A 13,104-nucleotide genomic window follows, 5' to 3' on the forward strand; every position below is an offset into this window, starting at 1 on the left:
ATCTAAGCAATTGTATTTTGACTATGATTCATATACACACATGGGGCCGTTAAAGTGTTCCAGGCAGCCTTGCTGGTGGTGGAGCTCACAACCTTGTGCATTAAACAAACATGTATATAATGGCATGTCTTTTTTCATCCTTTGTAATTTTTATTTACTTTTTTGCCATTTCTTTGCTAAATTGTGTTTTCCATTTCACCATGCCACTTTGCTTTTAAATAACATTAGGAAATGCACCCTTCCTAGAGTTTCAAATTTTGGTGGATTTAATCTTTTTTATATATATATAGGGCGGAACATTTGACTTTCCAGAGCGGATGTTTCACAGCATTCAGAACGAGTGGGAATCTGCATCTAAGGACAACATGAGTGATGTCAGAGAGCTCATTCCAGAATTTTTCTACCTCCCGGACTTCCTTGTCAACTCTAACCAGTTTGACTTTGGTAATATATATCAGTATTAGCACAACAATTGAACGGAAATGTGCAGGTTTTTATATTTAAATATATATATTTTTTATTTTATTTGCAAATGGTCTGTTTCATTAGTCATTAAATGTGTGTGTTGATAATACAGGTTGTATGCAGGATGGAACACCATTAGATGATGTGGTTTTGCCCCCATGGGCCAAAGGAGACCCACAGGAGTTCATCAGAGTACACAGAGAGGTCAGTTTCTCTGGTTCATCAAACTCAAAATAGGCCTTATTGTTGACCACCAGCATCGCAATATCTACTTTTGCATTAGATGATGCTTTACTTACTATTACCCCATATTGTGACAGACAACGAGGGTCCGTGCAATCAGAGCACACACCAAGTTTCATGAAAACAAGCATAGAGTTAAAATGGTATCAGTGTCACCGCAGTGCACCATTCATATCCAGCTAAATTTGGCGATAGTTAAATAATTTTTGCAACTGCTTTATTTTTTCTTTCTTGAGATAATAAGCACTTGTTGAGTTCATCAAGAAAGCCCCATTACTCTGTTTAACGCCATTGTAATTAGAAGATAACAGGCCCAATTCAGCGCAAGTACAATATCTGCACTCTCCTATAACTCCATTACTGAAGCCTGCTGGTTATTGGAATGAATGCTTTCTTTCTCACTACGTTACGCCTGCAGGCATATAAGGGCCAGGCTTTATCAGTTCCCAATCTACAGAGCAATATTTGTATCATTTCCAGATGGCATAAAATGAGCTCTTCTGTCTGCTCGCCTCCTTTCATATGCAAATGAAGGGTAATATGGGATCTTCCACAATTTAGTGCTTGTGACTTAGAGCTGCTTTGATTATACTTGTTATTTTAAGTGTTTTTGTATACATGTTTATGTTATGTTTGGACACTTTAGCCAATTCTAAAATACTTTAGATTGAAAAATGACTTTGTAACAAGAAATAGGAATACAAACTTTCGGAATATAATTTTATATCAGATTGTTTGATCTGTAATCAGTCGCCAGAATGGAATAATATCTTTTTAAAATGCATTATTGTGCATTCTCTCTCTTTGACCTGATATTTGTAAGCACAGCTTTTCTGCCTGCTCTTCCATGGAAATAAAAGTTAGGGCATCACTGATAGCATATTAGCCCCCATCCAGATCTGCTGACTGACTGAGTTTGCCCACTCTGCAGGCTCTTGAGAGCGATTATGTGAGTGCACGCCTGCATCTTTGGATTGATCTGATCTTCGGATACAAACAGCAGGGTCCACCTGCAGTGGAGGCCCTCAACACCTTTCACCCATATTTCTACACTGACAAATATGACAGAGCGAGCATGAAGGATCCTGTCCTGAAAAGCACCGTGCTCGGCTACATCAATAACTTTGGCCAAATGCCGAAGCAGGTACACCAGTTGAGCACACGGTTTAAAAAATATTAGCAGATCCTCTACGCCTCTTTTAAAAAATTTTTAGAGAATGTTTTTGGTTGAGCATACAGATACAGACAAGCTGATGATAATTTTCATGCTATGGTTGATAACTGATAAATCTGGTGAATATTAAAATTTGTTTTCTATTTTTAAAAAAAATAAAATATAAAACAATCAAAAACTACTTTTACTATTTTTAAAGATGAACAGAAATTAAATATATAAAATCGACTGATACGATAAAAGAAAATCTCAAATAACAGCCAATAAACAATAAGGTGCCAATATATCATGCATGCCTAATATATGCAACATTTCCAATGTTTGGTAAGGTTGATTCCTGTAATGTGATTATTTACTGTATTCTACGGTGAATGCAATACTAAAAGAGGTTTATGCTTCCAGCTCTTCACCAAACCACACCCTAGCCGTACACCTCACAAGGCTGCTTCTGGGAAAGAGACATCGGTATCCAGTCATATAACCCCCTTTTTCTTTAAACTGGACAAGCTCAAGCCCTCCACCCAGGCTATTAAAGGTACTGCTTAAATTGAACATCCACAGTTCTGTGGTAGAGACCCCCATTTAATCATTCATAGTCACCTTGTTATTTTATTCCATTCCTCAATTATTTTTTACAAGATGGGGCCACGTCTACAGGGAGCAATAGAGGCCGCGAGGCAGAAGATGCTGGCTAGACTTTTCACAGGCTCATTTTCTCAGTCACAGCTCAGCTTGGCTCCATTCAGCTCCTGCTATTTGTTAGGCTGCACTTGAAGATACAGCCACTGAGGCTTATTTAATAATCTGAATATCCCAAAAGGATCTCTCTGGAAAATTAGATGATTCTCTTTCACTGTGTTTCTAGCACTCTCACCCTATTGTCTCTCACTCAATATCTTGTTCTCACATCAAGCGTTACTATCATTGTGATCAGTAAATCCTACAAGGAAAAATTAAAGGGCATCTTGAGAGAAATTTGCAATCATCTCAGGCTGTTACTGTTCTACTGTCAGTGAGAAGGGAGATTGACTGTGTCCTCACATATGTAGGTCATTTGAAAGTAGACTACTACTCTTGAACACACAGTTTTTTTTTAACACATTCCAACATATTTTTCATAATAAAAAAAATTATAAGTTAAAATGACTTAAATGCCTTGTTCAAAAAATTCTTGAGATTAATACAACCCGAATTCCGGAAAAGTTGGGACGTTTTTTAAATTTTAATAAAATGAAAACTAAAGGAATTTCAAATCACATGAGCCAATATTTTATTCACAATAGAACATAGATAACGTAGCAAATGTTTAAACTGAGAAATTTTACACTTTTATCCACTTAATTAGCTCATTTAAAATTTAATGCCTGCTACAGGTCTCAAAAAAGTTGGCACGGGGGCAACAAATGGCTAAAAAAGCAAGCAGTTTTGAAAAGATTCAGCTGGGATAACATCTAGTGATTAATTAAGTTAATTGATATCAGGTCTGTAACATGATTAGCTATAAAAGCTTTGTCTTAGAGAAGCAGAGTCTCTCAGAAGTAAAGATGGGCAGAGGCTCTCCAATCTGTGAAAGACTGCGTAAAAAAATTGTGGAAAACTTTAAAAACAATGTTCCTCAACGTCAAATTTCAAAGGCTTTGCAAATCTCATCATCTACAGTGCATAACATCATCAAAAGATTCAGAGAAACTGGAGGAATCTCTGTGCGTAAGGGACAAGGCCGGAGACCTTTATTGGATGCCCGTGGTCTTCGGGCTCTCAGACGACACTGCATCACTCATCGGCATGATTGTGTCAATGACATTACTAAATGGGCCCAGGAATACTTTCAGAAACCACTGTCGGTAAACACAATCCGCCGTGCCATCAGCAGATGCCAACTAAAGCTCTAGGTTTTAGGCATTAAATTTTAAATGAGCTAATTAAGTGCATAAAATTGTAAACTTTCTTAGTTTAAACATTTGCTATGTTATCTATGTTCTATTGTGAATAAAATATTGGCTCATGTGATTTGAAAGTCTTTTAGTTTTCATTTTATTAAAATTTAAAAAACGTCCCAACTTTTCCGGAATTCAGGTTTTATAATAAGAGTGTAAAAAGACAAACAGGGTCAGTTCAACATCAAGATTGTTGGTTAAATATATAATATGTTGAGTATAACCATACAGTATATATACAGCGAGTTGCAAAAGGTCTAAGACCAGTAGTATTTTTTATTATATAATAGTATTAATTAATACTCTTTTTTTTTTTCATTTTAATAGCACGTTTTACAGAATTTTATGTTTTGAACTTTTCCTTTATTTACAAGTTTGGAGTCAGTAAGATGAATTTTTGAAAGAAATGTATACCTTTTTTAAAATCATTTACAAAACATATATACATGGCATGTCACACTGCATAACTCTGCTTTTCTGTTGTTTCTCTACATAGAGCTTACACTGGGGCCTGTTGGTCAAATAGTGTGTAGAGAAAAAGATGTATTGTTCGTGGAAAAAAACAAACTTCTCATCCCACCACAGTGGAACACATACTTCAGCTGGGGCTATTATGACCAGACCTGCTCTTTTGGGAACTACACAACTGAAAAGGTTTGCTTTTATAATTTCCCTAGATCAATAATAAATTAACACGATGGGCCTGCTTGTATTTTTCAATCTGTAATTCTTTTTTCATTTGATGTTTTCCTGTTCCTGTTATTCTGAAGTATTTATTATTAAACAAGGTTACTTCTGGTTGGCTGTTAAAGTTTGATAGCTTTATTACTTGTGTTTCAGAGCTTTGCAGTGTGTGAGAACGTGTCGGACTGGGGAGATGCTGTATGTGCTGCCTGTCCCAACAACAGCACCATCATCACAGCCGGGACCAGCACTGTTGTCTGTGTGTGGGACATCTCCATCAGCAAGGACAAACTAAAACACATGAGACTCAAACAGGTCAGAGCCATGTTCATGCTTAGGTGTCACAAAGCAGTTTGGAAATGATTCATTTTAAGATTTTGTTTCATTTTTTTAATAAATGTTTATTTTCCATATCAGACATTGTATGGACACACAGACACAGTGACATGTCTGGTAGCATCAGAAGCACACAGTGTGATTATTAGCGGCTCTTTGGACCAGACCTGCATCCTGTGGGACCTGGAGGACCTCAGCTACATCACACAGTTACCAGAACATTCCTCTGCCGTGTCTGCCCTGGCTATTAATGACCTGACCGTGAGTACCCTCCAGAAAAAAACATACCCGCTCTGAGGTCAGCCTGCATTTTTCAGCTCCCAAATCTCTCTCCATCCATCTCACTCCCGCACATTTAATTTGGTTAGGGCCGTTTGGCTCGTGTTGCTGTCTGGATGACACATTTATACCGGCTCATTTGCACCCGCAGAGTGGTTTCTGAAACTCCCCTCAGCCAGCTGTGTGAAGGAAGGGTGTGCACATCCTTCCCTTCAGACCTGCTTAAACCCCTTTACACAGCGTGAAAAATACCTGGAGCTAAAAACACGGGAGAAAAGTATTGATCTATAGTTACAAACCTCCTTCCATTTAGTACTACAGCAAATTGAAAGTATTTCAATTTACCCATTTATTATTATTTCTTCATACATTCTACGGGTTGCTTAAATGTCCAAATGTATTCTGGGCCACTGTAAATATCAGGCTTGTAAGAATAAAAATTAATTTAGAATGCCTTTTAAATTTACGTTAAATTCATAGTAGCACAAAGAATGCAGAATTGCAATTCATATGTACAGTAAATAGAATTCAGATGAATTTAAATTAAAATATTTATAAAATTCATACTATGAATTCATATTTATAGAACATTTGAATGTTGGCTTGTTTGAAACCTTGGACACTGAGAGAGAAACATTACCAGTCAAATGTTTGTGGTCGATAAGTTCTTGAATGCAGTCTTCAGTGTCACATGATTCTTCAGATGATTCTTCACATGATTTGGTGCTCAAGAAACATTTCCTATTATCACAGTCAGTTTTTTATTACAACAGTTGAGCAGCTTTTGAGTCTCTTTGATGAATCAAAAGTTCAAAAGAACAGCATTTATTTTAAATAGATTTTTTATAACAACGTGAAAGTCTTCATGTCACTTCTGATCATAAAATAATTACTGACCCCAAACAAAAACAGTGTCTTCACTGACACATTAATCACCATTGTGTCTTTTTCAGGGTGAGATTGTGTCATGCGCAGAGACCCATTTGTACCTGTGGACCATGAAGGGGCAGCTACTGGCGTCTTTAAACACTTCCTGTTGGCCTGAAGGAAACATTCTGTGCTGCTGTTTCACACAGAAGTATGAGTGGGACCCTCGCAACGTGATCATCACCGGCTGCGCCGACGGCATCGTCCGGGTACGGCCAGATCTTCAGAACGGGCCTCTGACTAAAAGATAATGAGGCGTAGCGTTCACATAGCGAACTTTATAATGAGAGAATTTAAATGAGAAGTCTTCTCCAAAGACTACACCTTTGTGTTCAAGCAATAAATCTTTCCTGTAGTGTTTCCTGCTTAATAGTCAGGTAATATAGCTGCAAAATATTAAAATATGGTAACTGGGATATTGAAATGGGGCTCACAGGCTTGGCTGAGAAGTCCCACAGAAGCATTAATAGTTACATGTGCTCACTTTAGATGAGGTAAGAGCAGTTATTAAATCAAAGTGCTTCTTAAATTAGGCATCAATTGGAGCCTGGACCTGCGACATCAATGGCCGGCAGATTTGATTTATGAATATAGCTTCAATTGCATTCGATTTTTTTTCTTCTCTTTTTTTCATTAACCGTGTGGTTCTGTTGCAGATATGGAAGACTGAATATACTAGAGTACAATTACCTGGACATGAGGAGTGCTCTGTGTCTCAAGGGCATGTTTTGTCATCGGCTCCTGAGGAAGCAGGTAACACTAATACACTTCACCTTAAGTGCAGAACTGAACAAGAGCTTGAATATGTGCTTTTGTTCTCGCCTCCGGTCATACGACCGTTATAACCCACAAGCTTCCTTAATGGCCAGCATGAAATAACAGGAACTCGCTCCTGGAATATTGGAAAACAATGTGCTTTGTGACGTCAGGAGAATCGTTATTTTCTAATATACAAGTAATGTTTGAAATTAAATAGCCAGACCAAATACTAGACATCCTTCAAAAATGCTGTGTAAATCGGATTACGTCTGTTCTTAAGTGTGATGGTGCAGCCGCTCAGCCTGAGGTTCGTTTTTGAGCGATCCGAAGAAAAGTTCATAATGATCTACTGTTTTGTGCGACGCATTAGGGCTAGCTGCGAGGAATTATGGGGCAAAGTTATTAAACATACAGCCTGTAAACACTGATGAGCAATTTTGCTGATGTAGGCATGCAATTTAGAAAGCAATAATAACCAAATCCAATTTGGTACACATTGGTTACAGCACAGCGTCAGCGCGTGTAAGTATCAACACGTTTAAATTAAATTGGGGGAACTCGTTGTAACAGTGAAGGCTTTATATTAGATGTATTTCTCTCAATTTAGCAACGTGCTGACCATAAATAATCTCTGTCTCATATTTCACTCTTGCTTTTGCTTTTCTTAGACAGCAGCTCATGGAAGTGGGAAAGACACCTGGTGCTCTGTCGAGAGTTAAACCGCAATCAGACCGTCTCTCGTCGACGCTGCAAAAACAACCCTGCGATTACGGCTCTGGGCATATCAAGGTATTGAAGAAAGTGTGGTCTGAAAGCTGGTTTCAAATGGATACTCTAATGTTTTAAATGATTCAGTACATGATTAAAGGGTAGTTCACCTGAATTGTAAAATTAAGTCATCATTTACTCACCCTGTGTTTGTTCTAATGTACACCCTTCATTTTTGGATGACAAAAGGAGATTTAAAAAAAAAAAAGTCATGCTCACATTTGTCTATATAATGGCAGTGACCAGCATCAAACTTGAAAAAAAAAACAATATATACATTCCAAATGTTCTGGATGTATTCTATACAATAAATTGAAATTTAATTTATTATTTCATTGAAATTTTTGACCTTTGCTGTTGGTCTTCTGTACATGACTGCATTCATGAGACTCTATTAGCACCGCAGTTCATTCCAACTTACCCATGAAAAGCATGCCACATGATAAATGTGATACTTTTGCGTATTTTCATTTTTTTCCTTTAATTACTAATTTATTTATTAAAAAAGAAAAAGAAGAAAAAGGGCCTACCGCATAAGAATAACATCGTGGTGAATATTCATTTTGGTGAACTTTCTCTTAAAGCTCAAAATGATTAGCAGTGTCTTTTATTTCATTTTTTATTTTAATTTGTGATTTCAGAACACATGGCACACTGCTGGTCGGTGATGCCTGGGGCAGGGTGTACAGCTGGACCTGAGAGAGCTAGGATCAATCAATCACCCGTCAGTCTGTGTTAAAGTCGGCAGTAACTGCAGCTGAATGCAGCCACATGCCAGTGGAGAGTCCAGCTTAAGTGCTGCCTACGTATGCACTTTGCTCTCACCACTTCCAGCAGGACTGCTGACTTCAGGAGACCCACTCTTGGTCTGGTGAATTACAGGGATGACGCATTCTTTCTTGGACTGGGTGAGGCTTGCTGGCCAGGGCCGGAAACACAACACTGCTTATTTAAGAAATGAAAGATGATGCCATTTAAAAAAAAAATAAAGTAGGCCCATTTGGTGGATCAGTTTTATTGTATAGTAGCTCTCTTTCTCTCACTGGACTCTCAGAAAGCCAAAGTAATGTTTATTTTATAAACACCGGTATGCTGGAGTTTCAAAGCCATTCGCTTGTGTGCCATTTCATAGTTTTGTTTTTAAACTACACCAGTGGACATACTGAATGGTGTATTTTATAAAGCAGCAGGGTTCTGCTTACTAGTTGTTTTTTATGCAGGAAGATTTTTTATACAGTTTAAACTGTATATCAAGATTTTATTACTTAAATTTAACCAGCTGTAATTAAATCAAAGTAAAATTGCTTACTTGTTATGCAGTCCTGCTATCATTGTGTGGAACATCAGGGAAAATGCTACTGTTAAAGGGCTGAATCAACCTCCTCAGCCAATTAGAGTCAGAGTTTCCATTGGCAATGTGCCCCAGATTCCCATCTTAGAGGGTGAGGATCTGTAAAACTGCATTTACACGCATTCCATTATCTGAAATATTCTGAAATAAATGGCACTAAATTATGGCACACATGAAACAACAGTGATGTGCTGTTTTGACTGTGTAATTAATTATTATAGCTAACACTCAAATTTACCTATACATTTGCAGTTGTTAATATTTTAAGTGTATGTGAAAGAAGTGTCTTTTGCTCAAGCTAAACTATAATAAGTGTTTTCTGTTTTAATGTGTTTTATGATGATTTGGTGCTCTTATCAATGTTGATATATTAAAATCTTTTTCAAGATTCTTTGATTAATAGAAAGTTCAAAAGAACAGAATTTTTTGTATTTTTTTTATACAAATTTATACAGAATTTTTGTAACAACGTAAAAGTCTTTACGGTCACGTTTGATCAAATTAATGTCTTTCTGAACAGTATTAAAGTATTGATTTCTTGGTCTATGAACTTACATAAAAAAATGTGTACAATGTACTATTGTGTTCATATTGTATTGCAAAACACTTTTGCTGCTATTGAGGTGGGATACGGACAGGTTAAAGGGTGGGTTAAGGTGATGGGTCAACAGTGTTACAGTTATTGATGTAATTACAGAAATTAATTACAGATGTAATTACATGGAAGAATTTTTACAAAAATAAGTACAATGTGAAGCACTTGAACATTAAGGTTTCAGAACCCTTTTATTTTGGTCTGAATGTCAAATCTGAGCAGCTTTATTATATACAATTTGAATGTGGATCATTTTGTCTTTGCAGTGTGGTAAAGGACTGGAAAGAGCAGTTTTTTGTTGCTTGGTTGAGAAAACATGTTTATACTGTACATACAGTTTATTCTCCCTCAAATCACAGGCTTCAATCCACAACAAACCAAACCTCATTCCAACATTAGCAAACTATGCTTTGTTGTGGCAAATGCAACTATTGTTCATTTTATAATCAGCTTTACAATGCAGAATGTCTCTGTTTAGCACACCAATGCATATTTAATCTGATTAATTTCACCGACGTTGTAAACACATAAAGTTTAAATGTATAACATCATCTGCCAGGAATGCTAATGATTCTTATGATATGAATAGCATCATTTAGTCATGACCTTGAATGATGCTTCTGTGTGCATGGAGCCAGATTAATAGCCAGTATTTTCTGACACCCTTAATGAATCATGTGTTTATTCTACAGAAATACTAGCAAATATAAGCTTTCTTTGAAATGTCTAATTGTACATGTGGTCCCCTGGCAGCATCCAGCAGTTGATGTAATGTTTTTGGTAGTTGTCAGGGCTACTGCGGTAGTTAAATCCATAGAACCAACACAGATGTCCATTAGGTTTAAGAATGTAGTTCACTTCATGCAGAGCAACACATGCAATTGCAACAGAATTGCAATTTGTACCCTGAACACTTTTAAACAATTTTATGCTACTTAAATATGTATCGTTGTCAAACTTGTTTTAGATTTGATTTGTTTTTTCATGTACAGTGTTGTAATAAATTTCTTAGATGCTTGGCTACATATTCAGGCTTTCTGGACTGACTTGTTGAACAGACTCTTTTGGTCCTTCTCTGTTCATCTGACCAGATGTGTTGTATAACTTTGCTGTGTATTAAGGGGCTATTTGGCACATGAGTGGGACTGAGTCTGGTTTTCTCAAGCAGGCAGACAGCAGGGAAAGAGATGTGATTACTGGGAGCTCCCACCAGGCCACGCTCCACTTGCCTCTCTAGGGAAGAGGGCTAATTGTTGCTCCCCTCCAACCTTTGGAGACTGTCTTCTCCTAATAGCCGTCATTAAGCAGCATGAATAATCCAGCAATGGGGGTTGGGCCATAAAGAAAACGGGGATGGGAATCTGAGATCAGCCGTTCCATAACATTATATCTCCGTTGTGTTTTGGGAGAGCAGTGTTTGTTCTCAAAATGTGGAAAATAAAGATTTATTAAAGGTGTCATATGATGCGATTTAAATTTTTCCTTTCTCTTTGGAGTGTTACAAGCTCTTGGTGCATAAAGAAGATCTGTAAAGTTGCAAAGAGTAAAGTCTCAAATCCAAAGAGATATTCTTTATCAAAGTTAAGACTCTGCCACGCTCCACATGGCTCATTCAAACACGCCCCACATGTCTACGTCACTATGTGAAAATATTTGCGTAATGCTGCCCAAATGTTCAAGAAAAGAAAGAAGGCGTGGTTTCAGTAACCGCATAGTCTTGAAGCAGTCATTTCAGGGAGATGCTGTGTGTGTATATAGACGAAAGCAAAAGCACTTTATTTGGCCTTCTGAAAGTAGATGCATTTAGGTTACTTACAACAGAACAGCAACGCATTTTATGGATGACCACTTCGTGAACTTAGGAGAGGAGGTCATTCTGCCTTTACTACGATCTGGTGCTTCTGAATCAGCTACTGTAATTAAGTTTTGTTAGTAGTTTAAGTATTTGCTATTGAATATTCAAATGCGGAGTTGTGTGTGTGTGTGTGTGTGTGTGTGTGTGTGTGTGTGTGTGTGTGTGTGTGTGTGTGTGTGTGTGAATGGAATCAATCGCACGATGAGTCCGCACTCCGCACGCAGTGTGCCAGGCGAGAGAGACGTTATTTATTTATTTTTAAGAACAAAGTATACAACATTATAAAAATGTTTAGTCTACAATGAGAGACATGAAAATAGTGCAGTTTTTGATAAAGCTTTGCCACGTCTGACACAGCTGGATGGCGCGAATCGGGTATCGACGTCACTATGAACTTAATGTGAGGAAAAGAGTGGTTAAACAAACAAACAGTTCTTCATCTTTGGTGTTTAAAATAAAAGCACAAGGAACGACATGAGCGTGAGTAAACAACCATATACATATTTTGTTTAGCCGTTTCTTTTAAGGTTGCAAGCTCAGCGCATAAAACGGCTGTCGTGTAAAAATAATATCTCCCTTAGGTCGCTATAAACTGCTTGCGAAGAAAGAATCGCTGTAAAAATTCTTCAGATTTTCTCATTTTGGAGTTTCTCTGTGAAAATAACTGCAGGTTTGGAACAACATGAGCGTGAGTAAATAATCACATATTTTTTTTTCCCTTTTTGTGTGCTGAAGCCTCTTTATATTTGGTCAAGGGTGTTGTTCAAAACAACAAAATTGAGACCAGAATGTGCTCTGCGTTTGAGGGCCTAATACGAATCTCTGTGTAGTTTGTGGATTTCTGTCCCCCGAGTACAGCTGCCATTCTCGCTTTGTTCTGGGTTTTTGTGGTTGCAATATCTGCACATACTGTAGCTCCACACAAAAGAGCACAGAGGCCTCTCTGAGAAAATCCGGGGCAGAAAGGCGCTCCACTACTGCAGCATACAGTATATAAACACTCCTGCAGAACAAAAACAAAGCGGGACAGCAGAAGGTCATGGTAAGTTTAGACGAGACGAGATGAGACAGGCAGGCTTTGATGAAGAGTATAGCTGTGTTTATGCTCGACGCTAATGTTTCAGAGGGATCCAGGGCTGAGGACGCAGGAGAAACTGTATCCTTCTCTCTCCCTCTGAGCTCCTTCCTGGGCCCCTCTGCCATCCTCATGCTGCATCTGCTCATTAATATGCGCTGTGACCACACTGAAGGGGAGAGTCGCTCTCTTTAACCTTTGTGCATGCGGCTAATTGTGCTAAGTAGAGGCGCTTAATAGACTGGAAAATAATCACCATATATCTCACGAAGAGAAGCAAATGACCTTCTCAAAAGACAATAGCCATCTCAATTTTAATACATCGGTGGTTTTATGATATTAAATGTCAAACCACTTGGTCTCCTCTGAATAATTAAATCAAATAAATTATAGCACCTAGGCAGAACCATCTTGTAGCCTAACCCAATTATAATGCACTGTAAAGCTAATTATTAAGCATGATTACAATTAGTATGATTTTAATAAATGTAACCATTAAAGGGTTCATCACAGTCACTGTGTGTGGGAGAAATGGAGAGAGAGAGAGAGAAAAGGAGATTAAACTCAAGAACGGACAATAAGAGAGGACAAGACGAACTGAGATGTAATAATGTGTGCATTGTATCAATGGTGTTATGCTTATAATAGCTGTGCTC

The 13,104-nt window shown here is 37.7% G+C and overlaps 2 protein-coding genes across 4 annotated transcripts in view; both read left to right on the top strand.

The window, feature by feature from the left end:
* Positions 1–9,106, top strand: part of LOC132156977 (WD repeat- and FYVE domain-containing protein 4-like) — a 43,096-nt gene extending 33,990 nt beyond the window's left edge. For 2 of the 3 annotated variants that reach the window (XM_059566074.1, XM_059566075.1), the window contains exons 52-62: positions 291–444; positions 578–669; positions 1,640–1,852; positions 2,285–2,417; positions 4,316–4,473; positions 4,660–4,818; positions 4,921–5,100; positions 6,072–6,254; positions 6,702–6,798; positions 7,473–7,593; positions 8,214–9,106. In XM_059566074.1, coding sequence (XP_059422057.1) covers positions 291–444; positions 578–669; positions 1,640–1,852; positions 2,285–2,417; positions 4,316–4,473; positions 4,660–4,818; positions 4,921–5,100; positions 6,072–6,254; positions 6,702–6,798; positions 7,473–7,593; positions 8,214–8,271 — 1,548 coding nt within the window. In that variant the 3' untranslated portion in view covers positions 8,272–9,106. Of the gene's footprint in view, positions 1–290; positions 445–577; positions 670–1,639; positions 1,853–2,284; positions 2,418–2,521; positions 3,012–4,315; positions 4,474–4,659; positions 4,819–4,920; positions 5,101–6,071; positions 6,255–6,701; positions 6,799–7,472; positions 7,594–8,213 lie in introns of those variants that run through there. The other variant, XM_059566076.1, reaches the window with a different exon arrangement.
* A 2,633-nt stretch (positions 9,107–11,739) lies between these two features.
* The window catches only part of LOC132156539 (transmembrane protein 72-like), a 144,254-nt gene continuing 142,889 nt past the window's right edge, over positions 11,740–13,104 (top strand). The window contains exons 1-2 of the mRNA XM_059565501.1: positions 11,740–11,853; positions 11,955–12,065. Coding sequence (XP_059421484.1) covers positions 12,056–12,065 — 10 coding nt within the window. The 5' untranslated portion in view covers positions 11,740–11,853; positions 11,955–12,055. The remainder of the gene's footprint in view (positions 11,854–11,954; positions 12,066–13,104) is intronic.

The sequence above is a fragment of the Carassius carassius genome, chromosome 14, assembly GCF_963082965.1.
Source record: "Carassius carassius chromosome 14, fCarCar2.1, whole genome shotgun sequence".
Classification (NCBI taxonomy): Eukaryota; Metazoa; Chordata; class Actinopteri; order Cypriniformes; family Cyprinidae; genus Carassius; species Carassius carassius.